General features: G+C 35.1%; 1 protein-coding gene across 6 annotated transcripts in view; it reads left to right on the forward strand.

Moving 5' to 3' along the window:
• MPP7 (MAGUK p55 scaffold protein 7) overlaps positions 1–15,725 on the forward strand; it is a 76,232-nt gene extending 60,507 nt beyond the window's left edge. For all 6 annotated transcript variants that reach the window (XM_087946672.1, XM_087946675.1, XM_087946676.1 and 3 more), the window contains 6 exons: positions 4,459–4,629; positions 11,602–11,682; positions 12,270–12,363; positions 12,986–13,094; positions 13,550–13,693; positions 14,920–15,725. In XM_087946672.1, coding sequence (XP_087802798.1) covers positions 4,459–4,629; positions 11,602–11,682; positions 12,270–12,363; positions 12,986–13,094; positions 13,550–13,693; positions 14,920–15,099 — 779 coding nt within the window. In that variant the 3' untranslated portion in view covers positions 15,100–15,725. The remainder of the gene's footprint in view (positions 1–4,458; positions 4,630–11,601; positions 11,683–12,269; positions 12,364–12,985; positions 13,095–13,549; positions 13,694–14,919) is intronic.
• Positions 15,726–26,396: the final 10,671 nt, after the last annotated feature.

The following is a 26,396-nucleotide window of genomic DNA, read 5'->3' on the forward strand; positions in this document are numbered from 1 at the left end:
AACTGCAGACGTTTTCCCATGACTGATCAAATAGGAAATTATTTTATTCTAATTTCTCCAAAATTCAGGCAGTCTTCATGTAACAATGGTAATTGGGACTGCAATTTCTGCCATTAAGCAAGATGGTTGGAAAGTATGATGTCACATGACCACACTGCTTAACAATGAAAATTCCAGGATTTCTTGTTGTCATTAATCAAATCACTCTGGATCTTAAAGTGAGGACATCACGTGAATGCCATTTTGCTACATCCCGCCAGCTTTCCCACCAACTTTGTAGGAAACTTGCAAAGAAAGTCACAAATAGCAAGTATATTATCATGAGGATGCTGCAACTAACATAACTCTACAGGAGGGGATGCTGCCCCAGCACTTTAAGGAGGCTGTGGACCGCTTTCTTCTTAAAAAACCACCACTGGATTCTACCCGGTTGGATAATTTCCGACCTGTCTCCAATCTTCCCTTTTGGGGGAAGGTTGTTGAGAAGGCGCAGCAGCTCCAGAGGTTTCTGGATGAAATGGATTATCTTGATCCCTACCAGTCAGGCCTGGATTTGGGACAAAAACAGCATTAGTTGCACTTTTGGATGATCTCTGGCGGTATGGGGGTAGTGCATCCATCCTTGCTCTATTTGACCTCTTGGCGGCTTTTGATACCATTGATCGTGGGATTCTTCTGGGGTGGCTTCGGGGGATGGGAGTAGGAGGCCTTTTGCTGTCTTGGTTCACTTCCTTCTTCTGCGGCTGCTCTCAGTCAGTGTTGATAGGAGGGGAAAGATTCAGCCCTCACCCACTGCTTTATGGGGTTCCGCAGGGCTCGGTATTCTCTGCTCCTGTTCAACATTTATATGAAGCTGTTGGGTGAGATCATCCGTCACCATGGTCTGAGGTATCACCAATATGTTGATGATACTCAGCTGTATGTCTCAGCCTGTGGTGAGTTAAGTGTCGCTGTGTCCTGCCTCTTGCAGTGCTTGGAGGCTGCTAGGGGCTGGATGGGGAGCAACGGGTTGAAACTAAACTCTTGCAAGACTGAGTGGCTCTGGGTTTAGGATTCCTTGACTCAGCGAGAATTACCACCTTTAGTCTTGGATGGGGTGGCACTATCCCAAACAGACCCTGTGCGTAATCTTGGGGTTTTCCTGGACTCACAACTCCTGTTCGAAGAGGAGGTGGCGGTCATGGCCAGAAGGGCCTTTGCGCAACTATGGGTTGTGCACCAGTTATGCCTTTTCCTGGATCAACAGTCCCCACCCACAGTCACTCATGCCCTGGTCACTTCCCATCTTGATTATTGCAACACGCTGTACATGGGGCTGCCTTTTAAGAGCATCCAGAACCTCCACTTGGTGCAAAATGCAGCGGCCCACATAGTTTTGTGCAGACCCCAGTATGCACATGTCACCTCTCCCGCAGGAGCTGCATTGGTTGCCGATTTGCTTCCAGTGCAATTCAAGGTGCTGGTTGTCACCTTTAAACCCCTTCATGTCTTGGGTCCGGGTTACCTGAGGAAACATCTCTTGCCAATGACATCTACCCGACACATTAGAGCAAGGAGGCAGGGAATGTTGTGGGTCCCACCCTGAGGGAGATACACCTGGTGGGACCCAGAAGAAGAGCCTTCTCTGTGGTGGCTCCCTCTCTGGAATAACATTCCCCCAGAGATTAGAATGGTCCCCACTCTAGCACTTCCAAAAGGCACTGAAGACCTGGTTTTGCCAGCGGACCTGGGGAATCCAGAGAGGGATGGAGCCCATCAAATGGCTAGTGTGATCTGCTGTCATCGGGGTGGAGGGGTGGGAGTTGGTTCCCCCCCCCAATTTTGTTCTATTATACTTTATTAATTTATTTGATTCTTTTTGTTAGTTTTTATTGTTTTTTATTTTATTTTTTGTTTTAAATATGGTTTTACATTGTGTAAGCCGCCTCGAGTCGCCATGGATGAATAGGCGGCAATATTAAATAAATAAATATTAAATAAATAAAAATAAAATAAAATTAATAAGAGGACCAGACATGAATACTATTCACTTAGTGCTATTGTAAGTTGAAATGGTGATGGAACAAATGTCGTTCAACAAGGGCCATCTGTATTTCTAAAACCCATAATATTATTTGCATTTGTACTATGAGCTGCAGTGCCGCAGTACTATGAGCTGCAGTGCCGTGTGAGTACTATGAGCTGCAGTGTACTATGAGCTGCAGTGCCACAGAGTGCAGTACTGCAAGCTACTTCTGCTGACTACCTGCAATTTGCCAGTTCAAATCTCACTAGGCTCAAGGTTGACTCAGCCTTCCATCCTTCCAAAGGGGTTAAAATGAGGACCCAGATTGATGGGGGCAAGATACTGACTAAACCGCTTAGAAAGGGCTATAAAGCACTGTGAAGTCTATATAAGTCTAGGTGCTATTGCTAAATGCTATTGCTATTACCAGAGTTAAATCATTCATATTCTTTGTAAACTCCATGTGTCTGTTCTACAACAGCTAGTTCTATAACATCATTCAGCTAGGATGGAAATGCAAGAGCTTCATTCACTAATTCCCTAAATTCAGTCCAACTGCCAAAAGCTCTTTAGTTTTTTCCACAACATTGTTCAACGCTGAAAAGTGTTTGCAGTTTGCCTACTCCAGATCTTTTTTCCCCCTCTCATTTCCTCTTTCTTGTGGATTTCTTAAGGTAATTCCGTGTTTTGTCCTTTCCCAAGTTTCTTTTGGAGTTCCCTTCGTTGTGTTGTATCTTGCTTTTGAGCTATTTTTTTTTTAATGCTGCAGCTTTTCCTCTTCACAGATGGTCACTGTACATTCCTATTTCAGCTTTGTGGGTCACTGCAATGGAATGTCAAAATTTCATGTTTCATTAGGAAGGCAGACTATGAAGAACACCCAATTCATAATTATTCTAAACTTTACTCAGAGCCCTGTTGCCCCAGTATCTCATGAAGCTCATAATATTGAAACCATCAAAATGTAAGTGACTTCTGGGCTCCCTCTTAGCACCGTCATTACTGGTCTCCCAGAGAAGCACCATTTAAAATATAATTAGTAATTAGTGCTATAAGATGGCTGTTTCATCTTCATTAAATTTCATCTCACTTAGGATTCCCTTGGGTTAATAGTGCTTCTAATAACAATGTGTTGACAGTATCTGAACCGCTTCCTGATGTAATCTGCTCAGCAATATCTATGTGTCATGCTTGCTTATCACATGCTTGCTTATCATCATATGAAATAGCAATGAATCCCAGTTGGGGAGTAGATAATCTGTGTTTTGCAGATTTCCTACCATTAAAATAATATACAGGTACATCTTACTTAATTACTTGCCTCTTTAGCGACCATTCAAAGTTGGAACAGTACTGAAAAAGTAATTTTATGACTAATCCTTGCACTTACAACTGTCAGTGTCTCCATGGTCACATGATCAAGAGTTGATCATTTCTCTACCAATAGTTGTTTATGGCATTCATAGCGTCCTATGGTCATGTGATCTCTAGTTGAACACTTCAGTAAAAATTTGGACCATTTACTTTGTCTCAGTTAAGCTCATCTCACCAAATTGTTATTGTAGGAAAATAGGAGGAGTATTAGGTTTGTTTAACATCTTGAATTGTATATGAAAAAAATGGGATAAAATAAAAAAATTGTTTGTACATTATTTATATTAACTATTCTAATTTTTTCACTCCTTTTAATTTTAAAACTATTATATGACAATTTCCTTAATTATTCTTTAGGTCATGTTTAATGAATAAATTATTATTTTGTTGTTAAACGTGCTTATTGTGACTGAAAAGATTGTATTATTTTTAATGGAACTAGGCATTATTAATCCCTGTCTATAATTAACAGTATGTCATTTTGAACAGGATGGATATCAACCATATGACTTTTGCTGGGACTAATAGGCCTATATAGACAAGCAACCTATGTTAAAGTATTCTATGCATTTTATGGTTACCAATTACAGTTCTGGATATCTTTGAATTAAGGTGGGGGATTTTTAAAGCAAATTGTGTATATTTGAGGGCCAAAGTATGTTCTTGGTTTGAGTTTCTAAGACAAATATGCCTCAAATGTGAAACTGAACAAATTTTAGATATTGCATCTAATTTTTATCTATAATATACATTTATAGAATATGAGCCTCAAGAAAAAATAACTGTAATCCAAATGAACTGCAGTATCTTTAAAGGATTTTCTTGTTACTCCACATATTTTTTTAAAAACAACAACATTAATTTCAGTGTCCTAATGTATATGAGCAAAATAATACATGATATTTGGAGGAATAGAAGCATTTTGTATTATAATCTGTATATACTTATATGAAGAAATAATGGTGAAAATGTTAATAATACAAATAGTAAATGTTTTGCTTGAAGGAACATTTGTTTTAGGTGGTTTGCTTTATTGGCTAGTAACATTTATATTCTTTTTTTTTAAAATGTAACTACAGCTGGTTTTAGGAGAAGTTTTCGCCTAAGCAGAAAGGATAAAAAAACAAACAAGACAATGTATGAATGCAAGAAGAGTGATCAGTATGACACTGCAGATGTTCCTACCTATGAAGAAGTAGCAAAATATAGGCGGCAACCTAATGAAAAATATAGACTTATTGTCTTAGTTGGTAAGTGTTAACTCCTCAGTTAAGAGGCTAAGTCAAATGATGGAACTTGGACTGTATTGCTTTTCGTTTTATTATAATTGTTTTTCATTGCCATGCTTGTTTTGTGTTTTTAAATTTGAAAAAAATCAAATCTTGAGCAAAAACTGTTGTATGTGGATGTCAGAAATGTTGTAAATTTCAACCTTCACCCATCTGTGTATTGGAATTTCCACAGAAAGGGTGTTTCATAGTTACAGTTGCCAACATTTAAGGTCCTGCTCTATATTAAGCATTTCACTATTTGAAAATTAGCTTTTTCAGGAACATATAGCTTTTTCATTACAGCCTATATGTATAGTTTATGCAAAAGGAAAGTGCTGGATTTCTGCCTAAGAATTCTGAATTCTGTTGCCCCAAGACTTCAAATAATTTCAGTAACCCCAAAGGATTTCTCTTCCTTTCCCAAGTCCCAAGTTATCTTGTTGTATGCCTACTTATTGTGGATCATCTTCACCCTTCCTAGAGTAGAAGTGCATATCCGTTGACCCCTTCACCAGTCCAGTATGCCCAATTTTTCTTGAACGCAACAGTACATGACATCATTCAACCTTTCATTTCATCACAAATACATCCCTTTTTTTGAAGTTCCACTTCAGAACTTCTTTTTCCCCCCATCATAAGCCTTATAAGCCCTTCCAGGCAGATGGTCTATAGCACTTATTTCTATCCAGTTCCAATGAGCTACAGCATCTCCTCTCATGTGATGGTTGCTCCTGCTCCCATGAAGCCATTTCGTCCTGAGCCTTTACTCTTCATGTTCTTCATTGGTCATCCATCACCTCTTCCCCCTCCTCATTATTTTCATTACCATCTTGATACAATGAGAAAGCAAGTTAAAATGAACGTTCTATGTTTTTCCACTTCCTCTCCTTACATCTTCCTATTTCCAAGTGGGCAGATTTCTTTCAATTTCTGATTCGGCTGGGTAAATAATTTCCCCCTTCTTTTTGCAGACTGTAAAGCTTCCCTTCTACCCAAATCTTTTTAAGTTGCAGCATTGTCATTTTGGAATAAAACTGAAAGCTTCATTAAACTTGCTTCCATAAAGCTGAAACATTAGTTCTTCCTCCCTAGACATTTATCACAGTAGAACATAGAAGTAAAGAACACCATTCTTGCCTGGAATATTGTTGTATCGAACAACAATGGTATATTAATGACTTGCATTTATTTTGTCTAAGCTGGCTAGAGTCATGTAAAAATGAGACAGACCGAGATATAAAATGGATGGATCAATGGAGGAAGTGATAGTGTGAAGTGATAGTGTTGAAGAAGAAATGTGGGCAGGGGTGGGAAGTGTCTTTGGATGCAAATCTTTGGGAAAGCAAAGAAAAAGCATGTCATTTAGTGAAATGAAAATATTCCCTAAGGGGAAAAGGCAGACTCTGGAAGACCCATTCAAACATGGCCCGTCACGACAGACTAGACCAGGGGTGTCCACCTTGGCAACTTTAAGACTTGTGGACTTCAACTCCCAGAGTTCCTCAGCCAGCTTTGCTGGCTGAGGAACTCTGGGAGTTGAAGTCCACAAGTCTTAAAGTTGCCAAGGTTGGACACCCCTGGACTAGACTTTTCTTTATAGATGGGAAGGGCAAAAATCCATTGCCTGATCACTCAAGACCTGTGGTGCCCATAAACTGAGCACCAACCCACTGCAATCCAGAGTGGAATTCCAAGATGGTTTAAGGAACATCGAGAAACTTAGTTGCAATCTGGAATTGCTTCTACTGTCTTAATTTGTTACTGTTCACTAAATGGGCCAGTCGCCCATGTTAGGTAGAATTCCAAACCTCCTTTCCCCCAAAATTAAACTAAAAGTGTCATAGAATACCTTTTGTAGTAGCTTTTGTAACTTTCATCAGTTACTCTTTCCTTAAAGTTTTAGGATGTCATTGTTCATATCATTTCTGTGATTCAAGAGTAAACTGCTAGGACTTTATTATGTGCCACTAATAATACTCTCTATTCTTGCAAAAATTCTGATTATCAGGAATGGTTCCTTATAATAAACAACATACCATACTATGTTATATAAATATATGAACAGATTCATATATTTATATAACTTAGTATGGTATGTTATTTATTAAGGTCCTCTAGATACCATATTGATCTTTACTGTGTTTTAAAATTACCCAAATTGCTCTGTCATACCTAACTGGGGGCTGTTAGTTGCCAGTATAGATAGAGGCTGTCCTATTGTGCTTGTTCTTGCTATATTATCCTTATAGTTAAAACCATTAACTAAATGATTCAATATAAGCCATTAGAATTAACAGAGTTATGTATTTTTGTTCCAGAACATAGATTCTTGAATTTAATCAGTTACAAAGCGAAGTACAATTTAGAAACTCTTAGTGTTTTCACACTAATAACAGCATAGTTCTTTAAGATATTTTATTAATTTAATTCAAAATCAAATATTTTCAACTTTTCTAGTATTCGTTGCGTTACATTTCATTGATAGAATTTTTCCATTTAAAAATTGCAAACCAGAAGAATATGACCCTCTATCAGGGACTATTACAAACTGTAGTGCTGCTGTTTTTATAAAGTTTATTTCCAAGGGGATACTTAAAATCAGTTTTAAAAACAGCTTTCCATTTTCTAATGCACAAATTCAGGCACCTACTACTGTGAGCAAGAAATTGTGGGTTCTACACAGTAAGTAATAATATGGTTGAGTTGCTTTTATACCTATATCAACAGAATCCCGTGAAAAGTGTGATAAGTAGACTTTTTATAGCAAATCACATCTGCTAACTCTAAGAAATATTTAGAAATTTTATTTTATTTTGGAAATAATAAATCAAGTGCAGAAAGTGTGCTTTTACAGTAACAAAAGCAGTTCACAAATTTATTGCAATCTTCAGTCATCTTGATGTTTTTTCTCTCTTGGTATTAGAAACGGCATACGTCTGGCCAAAATCATAAAAGTGTCTTAGATAAAATGTGGAAAAACTGGAAATATTAATTGAAGCATAGTACAAATTATCAGATTTTTAAAAGCTTTATGTGAGCTAGTACTGGTAGTAGTGTCCAATATGGCTTGTGACATAAGTTTAATATTTTTGTCAAGGAACAGAAGGTCAGATAATTATTTTTTCATATAGTCAATTGACACAAAACTGGATTAAAACTTTTGTTGGAATCTGTTTAAAATATTACCTAGTTGTTTTTAATTAAATTTAGCATCCTCACCGAGCATAAATGTTTTATAACATGATTTCAACTTTGTTTGGACCAATTTATTTAATAAGAACATTCTTATTTTTAAAATAAGCCTGAGTAGCCTTACTACTTTCACTGTTGGTCTGCAGAAACCATGTGCTTGCTTTTTGTACACTTTCTGTTCTGAGTTATAATAGCATTGAAAAAAGTGGCACAATCATTTTTCACATAACCATTGCAACATCCCCATGGTCCTGTGACCAAAATTCAGATCCTTGACAACTGGTTCATATTAATGATGCCACAGTGTCATGCATTTTGTGACCTTCTGACAAGCAAAGTCAATGGGGAAGCCAGATTCCCTTAACAACGATGTTACTAACAACTGCAGTGGTTCACTTAACAAATGTGTCAAGAAAGATTATAAAATGGAGCAAAACTCACTTGACAATTATCTTGCTTAGCAACATAAATTTTGGGGTCAAAATTGGGTTTTGGGTTGTAAATTGAAGATTATCTGTATAATATTCTGTCTTAATTTTTGAAAAATCTCACTAGTGCAGCTTGTGGTTTGGTTGGATTGCAAACGGGGGGGGGTGGGCTTTACTTCATTACAATGGAGTTAATAATAGCAATGGAAAAAGGCCCTCCCTGTCTTCTTTTCTGTTTTTATTTCCTTTTAGAGGTGTATTTCAATCTTTTGAGGGGAAATGGGATGAAAAAGGTACATTCTTCTTTCTGTTTTATCATTGTTCCAATACATAATTCAGCTTTTAAAGTAGTGATGTGGAGAATGTAGATGGTTTTGAATCTGAAATGCCTCTTGCTGTGCATGAAATAGACTGTTCCAGAAATATTTTTGGCTTGAAACCCTGAAACATAGGGATGTTTGAGAGTTTTAAAATAGTTGAAACAGCCTATTTTGCACTTAAAATATTTGTCATCCTCAGAACAGTACAAAGTTGAAACACACACTTTTATCCCATTCCATGCCAGGCTGTTTGTTTTTTTGTTGCTTGCTTGCTTAGTTGCTGTGTCTGATGACCCTGACATAGGCTTCAGTCATGTCTGGGCGGTGATTTTATTATATAAGGAAGATAACATCCTGATATATGGAGTAGTACGGGTCTAGGAAAACTTGTGCAGCCAACTCACCATGGCCATCTTATCGTAGCCAACTTGCCACAGAACAACTCGTCCCAGCCAATTTGTCACAGGACACTTACCATGGGACAAACTCAACATGACAAATGTCCACCACAAAATGTCCAGTTCCACAAAAATGAAAGTAATGTCAAAGAAACGGTGACAGGTAATATTTATCACATTTAGTTATCCTGTGGAATTGTCCCACGGCAAGTTGGCTGTGGCAAGTTGGCTGCAATGAATTGTCCCATTCCAGTGTAGTTCTGCGATTAATGAAATAGAATTGTCTCAGCTATTATCATTAGGTCATTTCTCATGATGTTCCAAATAAAACTTCCTTCCTGTTAGTTAAGTCTGCACACCCACCCACCCATATTTTAATTGTTTAGGTGTTTGCAGGTTTAGGTAATTTTTTATTTATTTTGATAGGTTGTGCACATACCATGCAAACTACTTATTCCCAGTGAATCAATTTTAGAAATGCCAGATCCTTAAGTGAAAAGCAAGTGGCACTGAAAGAACAAATTCTCTCATGAGCAGAGGGATCTCTTCCATACATACAACAGTCTTTCTGTTTGTGTAATAAAAAGTTGGGATCCAAGCTAAAATGTTTATTGAATTCTACTTGAGATATTTTCCCAGCCCCCAAATAAAATCACTTGTTATTGCCTAAGTGATTTCTGACAGTCAGCAAAACACTTTAACACAATGATCAAATATGCACTGATTGTTCTAAAACTTTCTCAGCAAAACTGGATATGTGGAAATCAAAATATATGCATTGCTGTGGAGAACTTCAACGGCACATGTATAGCTGATTTTTTCTTACATAAATATATTTATATTTCATTATTTAAATATAACAGTAACTACTGAATAACCTGAAAAATAGATAATCAATTTTATTTAGTTATTTTCTAACAGATTGAAAAGTAATAGTATGTGGCGCTATTTCGCAGAACCACATGCAGTATACACAGCAATTTGACTTTCTGGGAAGAAAATTTAAAATTTCTTAAAAATTTAAGAATTTAAGATAAATTTAAGATGAATATTTGTCTCCATTTATATGTTTTATAGGCCGTTCTTAAAGGATAATAAATCTCATCAGTTTTTAAAAATTTTCTTAGTTAAGGGATGTGCATTTCCTGATATTAGCAAAATGCCCTATGACAAACCACAAATAAAGTAAGAATTCGCTGTCATTAATTCTTGGCTAATTTGTTTAATTGTATGAGGTATCTTCTATTTGTGCTTTTGGCCTAATCTTTGGCCATCAAGGAAGAGGGCAGCATCTCCTAGGAGCCTCTGTGGCGCAGTGGTTAGAGTACAGTACTGTAAGTTACTTCTGCAGCCAGTTGCCTAGAGTTTGGCAGTTCAAATCCCACCAGGCTTAAGGTTGACTCAGCCTTCCATCCTTCCGAGGTGGATAAAATGAGGACCCAAATTGTTGTGTGCAATATGCTGACTGTAAACCGCTTAGAGAGGGCTGTAAAGCACTATAAAGTGGTATATAAGTCTTAAGTGCTATTGCTATCTCCCTAGAATACAGGTACAAATAGAGGGCAGGTGACAATGGAAAAAAAGTGGGAGTTACCCCTTTTCCTTTATACCTGTAGCTGGCTGGGGAATTCTGGGGAATTCTACCCATCTTTGAGTTGTCACGATTGAAAATGGTTGTTCCAAATAGAGAAGGGAAAAATATTATAGCAGGAGCTAAAGAAAAGCTGGAGAGGGGAGAAACCAGAAATATTAATCCTACCTTATATGTCAGTGTGCTTGAAGATATCTTGAATATCTTATTGCAGGGGTCTCCAACCTGGCAACTTTAAGACTTGTGGACTTCAACTCTCAGAATTCCTGAGCTAACATGACTGGAGGAAGAATTCTGGGAGTTGAAGTCCACAAGTCTTAAAGTTGCCAATGTTAGAGACCTCTGTCTTATTGGGTTCCATAGGGACCAGCTAGCTGTAGCTGAAATGTATAATCATCATTAGACTTACATAATACATTTAAACTTGTCAGTATTCCTCAATAATGTGTTTCATGTGTTAATCTTGGCTAAATTATAATTAACTATTGCATAATTTGGAGTTTTGTTCGAAAGTGTATTTCTTTCTGAACATTTTAATCTAAGCCCAACAAGTAGATGAACAAAATGCGTTCCTGAATAGCACACAACTTTTATTGAGGAAAACCAAAGATTTCTGAAACAGCTTCAGATATAATCACACATTGCTCTTTTAAGTCAAAGTATGGTCCATATTAAATATACTGAGAAAAAAGGAAGGATATAACATCATGAATTTTGAGATTAGTACCTTAATCTTCATATTCCATCAACATTCTTTTTTAACATTAGCCAATTGACCATTCAAGGTTGTGTATCTTTGGCAGAATAAATGACAGGCTATTGATTTCAGAGATAGTGAAAAGCCAAAATTTGGGAAACCCATAGACTTTGGTAATCCTATCTGCCTAGTGAATACTGAAGACACTGGAGTTCTTCCAATAAAAAAACTTTTGAGTAATATTTTGGATTTTAAACAGAGCTACTGTACTATGTTATAATATTAATAATCAGAACAATTAACTGAAACACATTTAAACTTTCAGGTCCTGTTGGTGTAGGACTGAATGAACTAAAACGGAAATTGTTAATCAGTGACACTCACCATTATGGTGTAACCGTTCCACGTAAGTGAAAAAGCCTGCTCTATAAATTCCTAATGTAAGATTCAGCTTCCTTTTAATTAGCATAAATATAATCTGCTTGGAGCTGAATAGGGCAAGAATATCTGAATTAAGTTTTTTTAAAGAATCTTCCACTTCATGAGGAATGTAAATAAATTGGCTCAATTTCTCTAACATTGCATGGTGGAAACAAGTAGGCAAAGGGTTTTTTTATGCAGAGGAGACAAACATAGTCCTTGTGTGACTTCTTATATTGCCAGTCTTCTATCAACTATGGAAATCATTAGAAATAGCATTTGACATCAGAGTTACAGTAGACCGAGTAGTCAAACATAATGGGATTATTGCTATTTGATATAGAAGGTACATGACAGCAAGGAGAGGATATGTACCAACCAAAACCTGTTCCAGATTAATGTTTGAGAACACAGGATAGATTTCTTGTATTTAAATTTTCACATGAGTTTCTAAGAGTTGAATTCTGTCTACTTGAATTTTAACAGTTTGGTGGTAATTAAAATCAGTAGAATAGAACTGTTTGTTTTCATTTATTTTCAAAGTGGTTTTTAATGCTCTTTCAATAAAACCAGACACAACAAGACCACGAAGAAGCCAAGAAAGTGATGGTGTTGAATACACTTTTATTTCCAAGCACTTGTTCGAGACAGATATACAGAATAACAAGTATGTGGGAAGCACGAAATTCATGTCTTTTTTTTTGTGTGTGCCATTTTGCATTGCTAATGTGAGACTGTTCCTTCATCTCAGTGTTCTGCAAAATGCCAAAGCTAACTTGATGAAAATTCTTGGATGCCAAAAGCATAGTTTAATTTCAGTTTCTAGTATAAACCATATGTATTGCACCTCAGTTTAAAACTGAGTGAAATACACATTACATGCCATCATTTGAAATTAAGTTTTGTCCAAAGACAAACACAAGATGAATCTATCAGAAGTTTCAGTCTGTATTTAAAGGGTATTTTGAAAATAGAAAAGAATTAAGCATACATGTTTTGTGTCCAACATATGCCCTATGAAGATTTACACTAATTGATCTAGCATTGTTCCAGGGTTTTGATGCTGGACAAATAAAGTTTTGAAATAATTTGAATTTGAAATAAGATATTTTGTAATAATTATGATTTTTCATTCAATTTTTTAAAACATCTGGATTTCTTTAAAAAATGTTACTTGGCATTTGATTCCCTTTATCAATAGATAAAGATATCAGTTTATCCTTCTTTTTAAAAAATATATGTGAGAATAAGATTTTGTAAGAAATATAAAATATTATTTTTTATTTCAGATTTATTGAATATGGGGAATATAAAAATAATTATTATGGTACCAGCATTGACTCAATTAGAGCTGTTCTGGCAAAAAATAAAGTTTGTTTGTTAGATGTACAGCCTCATGTAAGTAAACAATAAAGTATTTAATTTTCCTACCATTAAGCTAATATGTTCTGTACTCTATTAACAATTCAAGGAGGAAATTCCTAGTGAAAGAGAATTATTAACTTGCTAGCAACTGTACTAGAACTGTTAGTAAAATGAAAGTGTGGATCTGAATATTAAAATACACTCTGTTTAGTCTAAAACCTTGTCCAGAATTTACATCATCCCTTATTCTCATTTCAGTGTTAAAGATACTCCAATACAGGACCAAAAATGACCAGCATTTCATAAAATTCTGCAAAGAATCATTTTGAATGAAACATTGTATGTTATATCGAACAATTAAAATGCTACATAATTTATATCTAATAAGACTATCTGTTATTAGAGAGGAATGCCACAGGACTTGTCTTGTTTCAGAGTAAATACATTTTAATATCAACACGTTCACCTTAATATTTTCATCCCTCCAGACAGTGAAGCATCTAAAGACTTTGGAATTCAAACCATTTGTGATATTTATAAAACCTCCATCAATTGAGCGTTTAAGAGAGACACGAAGAAATGCCAAAATAATTTCAAGCAAGGACGAAAAAGGTGCTGCCAAGCCTTTTCAAGTGAGTAAATTTTGCTTTCCTAGAAAAATGAAAATAAATTTTAATTTTTATACCTTTAAGATTTGGTTATTTAAAAATACAAAATTTGGACAATTTTAGTCCATTTCAGCAATGACTGTCCAATACAAATTTACTTGTAAAACTGATTTTTTTTCAAATTAAGTATGTTCTTTTTTTAAGATTTCTGTCTTAATTTTATATGGTTACATTCAGTTTTTCCAAAAACATAAACATTGAATGAGCTGTAAAGAGAGATGTAGGAATCTAAAAAGAAGGATTCTTTGGATTCTTTTCAAAATTCCAAAAATAAATATACTGTCTTACTGAATCTCTTCCTTTCAGCAGACTTAATTTTAAGTAATATGCTTCTCAAGGCATCATTCCTATGAACAATTTAAATAAATTTTTCTAGTTCTGTTTCTAATACAGAGACAGTTTATAATTATCTATTGATTGATGTCTGATATGTATGAGAATGGGGATTATTTGGAAATTGGGCAAAATCAAGTTTCATAATAATCTGAATTTGAGATAACATTTTGTAACAGTTAAAATAATTATCACAATTATTAATTATAATTTTAATAAACTATTAAATAATGTTAACTTTCCATTTTAAAATCAAATAGCAGTACTGAAATATAGAGTGAGAAAGGGCCATTGAATCGCTATCTCTGGCTAGTGAAATCTAAATTCTGGGCTATTTACAGCAGGGGCTGTATATGGGAAATTGCCTTACAGAGGTAGTCCTTGACTTAAAACAATTCATTTAGTGAATGTTCAAAGTTACAACAGCACTGAAAAAAGTAACACGATTGTTTTTCACACATAAAACCATTGCAGCAGTCCCATAATCATGTGGTCAAAAGTCAGACACTTGGCATCTGTTTCATATTTACGATGGTTGCAGACTCCCTTTTGTGAATTTTCTGCCAAGCAGAGTCAATGGGGAAGCCCGATTCACTTAAAAATTGTAATTAAATTAACAATTGCAGCTATTCATTGAATAACTGTGGCAAGAAAGTTCGTAAAATGGGGCAAAACGCACTTAACAAATGTCTCATTTAACAAATGTCTCAAATTTGGAGCTCAGTTGTGGTCATAAGTCGAGAACTATCTGTGTAGAGATTTATAGCTCAATATATAAATTATAATTTTCTGTAAAATTAATAGTACTGTAACTTGATTTGCTTTATATATTTGACTAATTGCTTCTCTTTATTTAGGAAGAAGATTTTCAAGAAATGATTAAATCTGCCCAGATTATGGAAAGTCAGTACAACCATCTTTTTGACAAAGTTGTCGTGAATGATGATCTTACCACAGCATACAATGAATTGAAAACAATTTTTGACAAACTGGAGAGAGAAACATTTTGGGTCCCAGTCAGTTGGGTGCATTCCTAATGCTACACAGATATCTTCATGGTAATTAGATGGGTCCAAGCGGACATATTGTTGCTAGGGTCTTTTTTTAGTTATGACATGTTAGATGAACATTGCAAGAGATGGTTGATCTTATTTTTAATGGATTAATAATACAGTTTTCTAGGCAGCAGAACAAGGGGAAGCCTTATTTCTATTTGTTTTCTTGTTTTTTTTAAAAAAGCATCCTCAACTACTATAATATCTTTCATAAATAATTTGCACTCTCCATGACATTTCCTTTAAGCTAGGATTTACTAGAACATCTTAACATGCAAGATCTCTACTAGTACTATATCTGATTTTGGTTAGCACTTGAGAATATATTATAACTGGAGCATTTATTTTTTAAGAATATAAATGTCTGTTTAGTACTGATCTATAATGTAAAATGCAAATTTCTCTATTCATCTTGACTGAATAAATTTAAGTTACTTTGGTGGGAAAATTATTGAAATTTCTTTTCAATAAGAAATATGTAATATTTTACATCTTAAGTATTTGTATATTGTCTTGTTGGATTAAAGACAATGAGGTTTTCATTTAAACCAAGCTTGAAATTGTTTGAATAATTCTTACTAAGAATAAAACAATGTGGTGGAGGATCATAGCCTTTGTAATTGAGTCAATTGTATACATATATTTATATAAATGCTTTATTAATTTATATATATATATATATATATATTGCAGGAAATACGACTTCAGCAATAGAGTGGTCAATGTCTGGAATACTCTACCTGACTCTGTAGTCTCTTCCCCAAACCCCAAAAACTTTAACCTTAGACTGTCTACTATTGACCTCACCCCTTTCCTAAGAGGTCTGTAGGGGGCATGCATAAACGCACCAACGTGCCTACCGTCCCTGTCCTATTGTTTCTCTTATTCTTTTATTTTTCTTATATGTACCCATTTCATGTATTCACAACTATGTATACACTTATACTTATTATCTTGTAAACAATTGGCAAATCAAATAAATAAAATAAATAAATAAATAAAATAATATATATATATATATATATATATATATATATATATATATATATATATATATATATATATATATATATATATATATATATATAATATATAATATATAATATATATTATATATATTATATTTCTAAAACTGCCTTTGAGAAGAACCAACCCTTTTTCAGTGCAAAAAACCTGTGAATCATTCCCATTTTACACATGCCATGAGTGATTAATACTTAAAGCTGTATTCTCTCAAATGAAGAAAGAAACTTTAAAATTTTCTGTTAACATCAAATGAGTTACTGGATAAAGAGAAATATATGTTACGTGTTAGTGAATCTGTCTTACCAAGAGCATGTGATAATTATACACCATAACCTTAGTATGCAAAGAAGAAGATCCGTTATTTTATGCTAACATATAAAATGTTAGCGTCTTATATAAAGGCAAAGGAATTTAGGAATGAATATATATATATATATAGGACCTCAGAAAACATATACACACACACACACACACACACATACACACACACACACACATATATACATATACATATACATATACATCATATATATATATATATATATATATATATATATATATATATATATATATATATATATATATATATATATATATATATATATATATATATATATATTTGTTTTCTGAGTTCTCGCGGGTATTTGTATGTGGATCTTTGGTTATTCGGGTTTTCTCCGCGTAAGATTCAAAGTATCTAGGCAAGCGTTTGGCGAGGTCCCACTCGCCATCTTCAGGCTGGTGCTTTCGGCTTAGTGCCAGTGCTTGCACTGGCACTAAGCAACACCAGCCTGAAGATGGCAGTGGGCCAACTGCCTGGATACTTGATCTTCTGTGAAATCGAATAACCAAGATATATATATATATATATATATATATATATATATATATATATATATATATATATATATATATATATATATATATATATATATATATAATTTATCTTTGGTTATTCGGGTTTTCTCCGCGTAAGATTGGAAGTATCTAGGCAACGTTTGATGAAGTCTCATTCATCATCTTCAGGCTTCTGTCTTCAGCTCTGTGCTTCTCAGAGTGATGTGAGCTTGCAGCTGCTTCGTCCTTTTAACTGCTAGTGGGGTGTGACTTGATTGGTTGGGGGCTTGGATGTGTTCTGATTGGGTGGGGTGTGTTCTCATTGGTTGGGGTTTGGCTGTGTTCTGATTGGGTGGGGGTTGGCCATGTTCTGATTGGCTGGAGGTGTGTTCTGTTCAGGTGGGGGCTTGGTTGTGCTCAGGTTGGTCTTAGTTACTGGGGATTTGAGCTGGTGAGCTGTGATCTTGCTGTTTGGCTTCGAGTTCGTGGTCGTGCTGCATCTTCATGGTGGGGGTCAGTTCGCTTCATGTATGGCTCAGGGGGGGTTGAAGTGGGTAGTGATGCAGCTGCAGTGCGAACTGACCCCCACCGTGAAGATGCAGCACGACCACGAACTCGAAGCCAAACAGCAAGATCACAGCTCACCAGCTCAAATCCCCCAGTAACTAAGACCAACCTGAGCACATCCAAGCCCCCACCTGAACAGAACACACCTCCATCCAATCAGAACATGGCCAACCCCAACCAATCAGAACACAGCCAAACCCCCAACCAATGAGAACACACCCCCACCCAATCAGAACACAGCCAAGCCCCCAACCAATCAAGTCACACCCCACTAGCAGTTAAAGGAAGAAGCAGCTGCAAGCTCACATCACTCTGAGAAGCACAGAGCTGAAGACAGAAGCCTGAAGATGATGAATGAGACTTCATCGAAGCGTTGCCTGAGATACTTCCAATCTTACGTGGGAGAAAACCGAATAACCAAAGATCCACATACAAATACCATGGAGAACCTCAGAAAACAAATATATATATATATATATACACACACACACACACTGACTTGACAGTTCAACATTCCATGTAAATATTTTAGTTTAGGTAGAGAAAACCCACCAGGCCTTTGCCAAAGTAGTATAAATAGGCAGTTGCATTTATGTTTTCAAATTATATTACACACAGGAAGTGCCAACAATTACATTGTAGTCTTGGAAATATATAATAGTTTGACACATCTGTAACTTGGCACTGAACATATGCAATGTACTCTTCAGTGTCTGAGGCTTTTTATATTTGGTGAATTAAATATTGTTTTTCAGTGCCATTTCATTTGCATGAAAATACTGATCAGGATCCTTGACTTAAGACCAAAATTTAGACCAGAATTTTTGTCCATTAGCAGTGCAGTTATTAAGAAAGGCGTCACATTACTGGGTATGATTATATCACAATTGTTACCTAGGTTGTTAAGTAAATCATGTGGTTATTAAGTGAATTGTGCAATCATTAGGCAAATCTGGCTTCCCCAATAGATATTGCTTAATTGGAAGCCTGCTGCAAAAGTCCCAAAACAGAATCATGTGACCGGAAAAGAGTGCAATCATTATAAATGCAAGCCAGCCAAGGAGCCAAATTTCAAATGCATAACTATGGTGGGTATAACAGTTGCAACTTTGAAGACAAAACAAATTGAATGACTCTTGGTCAATCTCTCTCGTACCAACTCACCTCACAGGATGGTTGTTGGGAAAATAGGAAGAGGAAGGAGTAGCACATACATTTACTGCCTTCAATTATTTAAAAATAACAAAGGTGGGATATAAATAAAATAAATAAATTGTAAATCACTTTTTTCAAGGCTATTGTAAATTCAAGCTGTCATTAAACTAACATTTGTAAGTCGAGGACTGTTTATCTTATTTCAGCTGAAATGTTCCATTTTAATTTACTTGATTACATCATTGTGATTCTCCTAACTCAGGGGTGTCAAACTTGTCATCATGGTGGCGTCATGTGACGTATAGGGACTTTTTCCTCTGCTAAACCAGACATGGGCGTGGCCAGCACATGATGCATCCAGCTCATGGGCCAGGAGTTTGACAGCCCTGTCCTGTTATGTCCTAAGTGTCTTTGATTAGCAGTGGATACAATATCCAGAGTACTGAAGTGCCTGGTATCTGCCAATGTCTACATTTTGTATATAAGATAATCCAAAGTGGTTCTTTAGAAATAGACTTTTCTCTTTGGATGTAGCATAAGAGGCTATTCTTAAAATGTTTTAAGAGTATTTGGCCTATTACTATAAAATATTGTAATAGCCCAGGGAATCTCTATAAACTATATCACCATTGTGTTCATACTAGTGATAGTGAAAATTAATAATCTGTACAAAGGGATTCCTTTGTCCTCTATTTTGTGGGAAAATTAACATCTTGATAGCTTGGATGGAGGTGGCCCAAGTTTGTTGGTGGCTTTAATATTTGTTTTAATGAGAATGTAATTGCCTTAGTCCAAAAGCACAGGTGTCTATGGAGTTTCTCATAAGTGAGAGGTGGTGTTTTTTTAAAGCACTGTGGAATCTTCTATGCATGCACATCTGGATAGTGTGGTGCTTTGGATCATATACTTAGCATCCAAAGGTTTGAATAAATGACAAAGAGAATAAAGTCAGTTTTGCTAACTATGAAATTGACTGTTTTACAAGCCTCAGCAAATTGTATTGCATGGTTCTTGATAATTGTTTTTTATATATAAAATAAAAATATCTGTATTGTATTTTTGCTGTTTTGTCATTGTAAAACAATGTTAAACCTTTTATACTGCTGAATTCAGAGCAATACTTGAAGTTGTCAACGATTTCATTTAAACTGATAATGTGCCTGAAATACAACTCTTTGCCAGAAAACAATAAATTATTGATACAAGTTTACTCAAGAAAATTTTGGTTCTTAAAACACAACATCTTATTTTCCTGGATTTCAAGTCATTCCACTTAATAAAACTTTATAAAAGTAAAATCAGATTTATATTAGCTATTCCCCTAATAAAATACTTGTAATAGATTAAAGAATAAATATCTAAATTTCAGCCATAGTTCTCTGGGAAGAAAAAAAAAGTTATTAATTGACAGTCATTATAAACTTCAATCTGTGATTTTATAATTAAAAGTTGAGACTAATAATGTATTCTGAATAATGTATTACTTTCCTATAATTCATATTTGAAGATGGGTCCAAAATTAAGAATCCAGTTAGGAACAAAGAGTGCCAAATTCCCACTGTGAATAAGTGCTTTTTCCTGCAGTTACTAGGAATACTAATTTGTTTTGGTTGTGTTCTATTAAAAAGGGTCACCTGCAAAGGCTTTTTACCTAGTTGGAATATAATATTTTTATATGTTGCACTGCAATAAAATATGCCTTTACATCAGCAGATATAATGGCTTTCTACCTATTTTCTTTGAATAGGTTAAAGTAATACCCTCAATTTGATATGACCTTTATTATCCAGCCTGGAAATTCAGCTCACACATATATTACTCCATTCCCATTTAAGGTGCATTTCCTTTGTGGCAGGTTACCACTTAATGGCAGAGTGATTTAACAATGTCCTTTGTTAATTAACCATTGGGATCAGAGATCAGATGAGAATTATTGTATTCTGCTGCTAGATATGTGGTCAAATTGTCCCATTTATGGTGTGGTATAGTTATTTGGTGGTGTTTTGAAATCTGAATTTTGTATACACCAATATTTTTAGAAATCACTCAATCTTGGGCGCTCCTCATTTTTTGTATACTTGTTATAACTCTCCTACATATGTACACACACAGGTAAAGTTTTCTATCAGTTGTGTCCGAATCATCTCCCGAGGGAGCCAATGTTGTCTGTGGTCATGTGGCCAACATGGCTATTTGCCAAAATGGTACCTATTAATCTACTTGCACTTGCATGCTTCATATTTTTGGTTCTTGATTTCAACATCTTACTGAGTTAAATTGAGTTAGCCTGGCAAAGATACATATTATTCACAAGTAAAACATTTAACAAAGCTTGGAAAACATAATTATATTTCCAAAGACACTGCATTTTCTTATGTTATTAAAACTGATGGAATTTGACGGAATCCAGGCAAAATATTTCTACTCCAAACTCAAAATGAAATTTGGGCAGCCTTTAATGCAAATTATTTTACCTTTTTTTAAAAAAAAATACAGCCGTTGTGTTATATATTGCATTGGCCAAATACAATGAAATATAAACCTTTGAGGAATTGTATTAGAAATAGGCAAAACATCAGTGGGATTAATTCTGTTTAGAGCTCATCTAAAGGAATCATACAATTTTAAGTTATTTTTTTGTATCACTGAAGTGGAACAGTAAAAAGGCTGCCGAGTTAAATGTGCAGTCATGAAAAAAAAGTTTAGGAATGGGTTAGGATCAGTAGTGGGATTCAAAAATTTTTTACTACAGATTCTATGGGTGTGGCTTGGTGGGTGTGGCATGGTTTGGTGGCCTGGCAGGGGAAGGATACTGTAAAATCCCATTTCCTCCCCACCCCACTAACCTGCTTTCCAGCTCCGTTCTCCTGTGCAGGGCAACAAAAGAAGACCCAGCCAATCAGCTGGGACTCGGGAGGCAGAGAATAGATGGGGGCGGGGCCAGTCAGAGGTGGTATTTGCCGGTTCTCCGAACTACTCAAAATTTCCACTATCAGTTCTCTGAACTACTTAAAAATTCCACTACTGTTTCTCTAGAACTGGTCAGAATCTGCTGAATACCACCTCTGGTTAGGGTGATCTGGAATCCACTTTCAGATCAATTCCGTCCTATCTAGCAAAACTATCTCTTTCCCAACATTTTAAAAGCCATATGTCTATAATGGCAGACACTTTTTAAATTAATTTCTGATCCATTACTCACAAATACCTGCAAATATGTCCAATGTTAAAAGTATTTGGTTCCATTCTGCCTTAGTCAAATTTAAGTGTTCTTATGCTTTAATTACAATATTTACTCCTTTAGGTTCCCTCTAGTGTACAGTGTACAAATTCCCTTGCTATCGTACTTTCTTCCAAGAATTCAAAACAGAATTTTTCCATGGAAAGAATTCCCACAATCAACTTCAAAATAAAAATCTTATTTCAAATCCATTTGGACCTGTAGTCCATTTATTATTTTTACAAAATCAATGCTGATCATTCTATTGCTTCTCTTTACTTTCTTTTACCATTTTGGTTTTTGAGGGACTGTCTGATCACCCTTTTGTTGCTTATTTTTTTAAAAAATGTGTAGTTCAAATTACCCTTTTTTTTGTTAAGGTTTAGAAGAAGCTTACCAAGTTCATCTTATAAAATTTATTAATCAAGAAGTTATTTGAAAAGCAATTAATAAGCTATTTCCAAAAGTGATTAAGAAATGAGGCTCAGCAGCATGCTGTGTCCTCAAGGCCATGTTATACTGAGTTTGGTGGATATCCCTTGACTCCCAGCCATTCATCTCACAAATTGGATACAGAAACTTCAGCTCCTACAGTTTGCTCATGAGGAGCAGCTGTCTGGAATACAAGTGGGGATCTCACAATCTCCTTTATCCAGAGATTTGGTTGGTCAGAAAATGTCAATTGGCCATCAATCTCATCCCAATACCACTCCTTCAGAGACATCTAATTTACCATGACTCCTCACCAAATGTCCAAAGTACAATCATTTTTTAATTCAATGAACTAACATTGCTCTTTCTGGATTACTTATGCCATACTTCCTTTGATTTTACCAGTCCAATTTTTTTCTTCACTTTTCATTTCACAGCCATTTTCCCAATCATTTGATGCTAAGGCTTGCTTTTCAGAAACCATTCCAAACTGACTGATTGTTGATCTCTCTTTTCACAAACTTCCGTTTTCTGCCTTTATTTCCACCTTCATCACGATGGTCTTCAATCTGCAAGAGCTAGTAGACTATAAGCTTCTTCCTTAGTAAACATGATGCATCTCATTTTGCAGCTTCTGAAGTAGCATTTCAGTTTTAAAACGGGAGGAGGAACATTACTTGTTGTCTCATGCAATTTCTTCTTTAAAGAAAACAGCTGATGTTCAAGGTAATTAAAACAGCAATGCATCTTACTCTGGTTGAAATCTCTGAACAGCAACCATATTTAATATATTGTTCCAAATATTGTTTCTAATTTAGCAGTCATTCTGTATTTATTCACCCATATGCATGCATGCATACATACATTCACACACCCTTTACAAATCTAATAAAACACATTGCCAGTTGACAATATGTCCAAAACAGCCTAGCAGATACATACTATCTAAATATACTGAGCAAAGCTGACAGATGTTTGGCTCAAGGAATGCTCCAAGCTTTATTCCTGTAACTGTTTAAAATAAGTGTCTTTGTCAGACATGGCCCTGATGTCACCTGAAAGAACATTTTGAGCTTGCAAAACTGACACTGAAATCCTCTGCAGTTGGAAAAAAATTCTCTGGCTAGATCAACATTGCTATAAATCTCAAAAGCTGTTTTGTGGAATGCAAGCAAGATGTAGTCAGAAAGAGAATGTACACCTTATCCAGAGTGAGAACACAAATGTCCTGGTTTATTTGGAAAAGAAAAGAGGAAAGTATTAAAATACCTGCTTCAACTATAGTTGGTAGGTTTGCTTTCTCTCCTTTCCTCACTTAGAAGTTTATACTGCATTATTTCTCAAGAGGTAAGTCTGGAGCTGTCATGTGATTCTGCCAACTTTACAAAAATTTCCCATTTTTAGCTTGGCCATGCCCACTTTTGGCACATAACAGTTTTCACTGCCGACTTACAGATTTCAGAAAATTGTTAATCTCTTATCTAACAAAATATGTCCTTTGCCTTCTTACTCTTGCCTTGCCTTTCTCACAATTGGTGCTTTGTGATTGGGCTGAGAGGGAAAAACAGGCTCAAAGTTACTAGCTAGCTTTCCAAGTTCAGGCTTGTTTCTAGTGTAGCACCTTGCCCACACCAAAACTAGATCAACCAATATGTTTTCATACTCTTGGCAAACAATAAACAAAGTAGTTCATTCATGATCATGTCTTGAGATGCAATCCAGTACCGCCAGCTTGTTGATACATTGATCATTAATTCAGAAACCAAGTTTGGTGTGGGCAAGGTGCTACATTAGAAACAAGCCTGAACTTGGAAAGCTAGCTAGTAACTTTGAGCCTGTTTTTCCCTCTCAGCCCAATCACAAAGCACCAATTGTGAGAAAAATAGGAGAAAGAACTGTACATCATCGAGTTGTTCAAAATACAGAACATAAATATTGGTGCTGACACTTTAAAAGTCCGGAAAGCCATATCTATGTACTGAGAAACAGTCGAGGTGGAAGATGATTCTGGTAGAATCCCGTGCTAGGCCCAGGATGACATATAACTCTTCTATCTCCTTGTTTGGGAGCATCATCAGAAGAAATAAGAACCAAAACATGGAATATCCCAGCTAGAGAGTGAAAATAATGGGCACTACATCCCAGGGATGTTCTCCAAGTGTTTAAAACTGTTTATTGTTTGCTTGCTTCCCCCCAGAAACTGAGCAAACTCCCAGTTATGTCTGCCAGACTGGACTTAGTTGCTCTTTGTGCTCTGATACCACCCCCGCCAATGTCTTACTGTATTCTTATTTGTGTGTGCTTTGCTGCCTTCGGGTTTTTGTTCTTGTTACTGTGGCATAATGGTAGTGATGGGAGTAAACATTTTAACCATTAATTATTGAGTAACATCTAAAATTTTGCAAAAATGAAGCTTTTAAGGTAATGGTACATTGTTGGAAGATGTGAAAGACCAGTTTTGAGAGAGATTATCATGAGGAAAAAAATCATTATATGTGGTTGCTAAAAAGTGGATACCAAATTAATGGCACATAATCAGCAATCAAGGATTTTTTAATGTGTTCTATTATTGCTCTTAAATAATGACAGAGAAGTGAAAAACCCTCTCACAAAGATGAAAAAATGCATTATCAAAAAAAAGTAGTTTTGATTTATTTTTTTTATTTTTAAAAAGTGAAAAAAAGTGACAAAAGAAAAAAACATATGATTTTAACTGTAAATATATGTGTATATTACTTTTTTAAGGCAATTATTCAAGTATTTGCATATTTCTATTTGTATAACTCGTATTTCTAACCTACTGTATTTTGTATAAATGAGTCCCATGTTTCATTATATTTATGCATACAAAATCTACATCTCTAGATTATCCTATTATAGGGGAACGTACAATCAGATCTTCAGTCCATTGAATGAAAAGAGCAATACATCTATTTTTCCAATGCTGCTATCCTCATCTTTTACCAAAAGTAAGGGTACAGAACATGTGGTTCATCTGAAACTTTAACTTGTATCAAACAATTATAGATATAGAATCCAATAATTTCTCCCAAAATTTGGTAAATATAAGACATTGTAAAAACATATGTTTTAAATAAGCATTAATCATTACATCTCCAATAAAATGCTGGTTTTGATGGCTTTTTTTCTACATAAACATAAGAGTCCAATAAATTCTAAATATGTTTGATTCTATAAGTCATGGTTTTAGGTCCATTGACACTATTGTTATAGAAGTTAAAATGACATTGTCTAGGTAATATAAAAGGAAATTTTGATTCTTTATTGCATTCACTTCTTAACACCTCCAGGTTAAACTGATTTATTGCTAACAAATATCTATAGAAACTAATAGTAGGCTTTTTAGTTTTAATAATTTAATAAATTGTTCTAGTACCTCAGGTGCTAGAAAATTCTGCTCTTCCAAACAATGTTACTAACTAATATTCTAACTGTAAATATTGCCATTGGGATATGCCTTGAGAATAATATTTGTCTCCTAATACATCATATGTTAAAAATTCATCTTCATCTATTAATTGTCCAAGTTAATATCCCTGCTTTCCTCCAATTTTTCCATATCATAATCTATTTCCCAATTTTTAAAGCTGGGTTTCCTTATGAAGTCAATTAGTATGAGGAAAGGGGTTGAATCTTTATTAAACATTCCATTATTTTCTAAGTGATATAATTGTTTCCAGAGATACTAGAGTTGTGGTATATTTAAATCTTAATACTGTCCATTCAACCAAAGGTGCTATATGTATATGTGTATATTCCAAGGTTGCTCAAATCAGAAAATCAAGACCAACTGTTGGGTTCCAGATCAGTAATCAAAGTTTTTAATAATTTTGCTTGTTAACTTTGGCACAAAATTGTGTTACTTTTGGCACCTGAATTACTGCATTGTAAAAGAAGTCTAAAATTTCTGGATTAAAATAGTAGCCTGACATTAGAGGAACTAGTAGTTTTAAACAAAACATATTCCTTTTACTTTCTTCACTATGTGAGAAAGGAAAGGCATGTCTTTGTTTTCAGCAGT

Source organism: Notechis scutatus, chromosome Z (assembly GCF_049901735.1).
Source record: "Notechis scutatus isolate UNSWTSFEM ecotype Mainland chromosome Z, rNotScu1.2, whole genome shotgun sequence".
In the NCBI taxonomy this organism is placed as follows: domain Eukaryota; kingdom Metazoa; phylum Chordata; class Lepidosauria; order Squamata; family Elapidae; genus Notechis; species Notechis scutatus.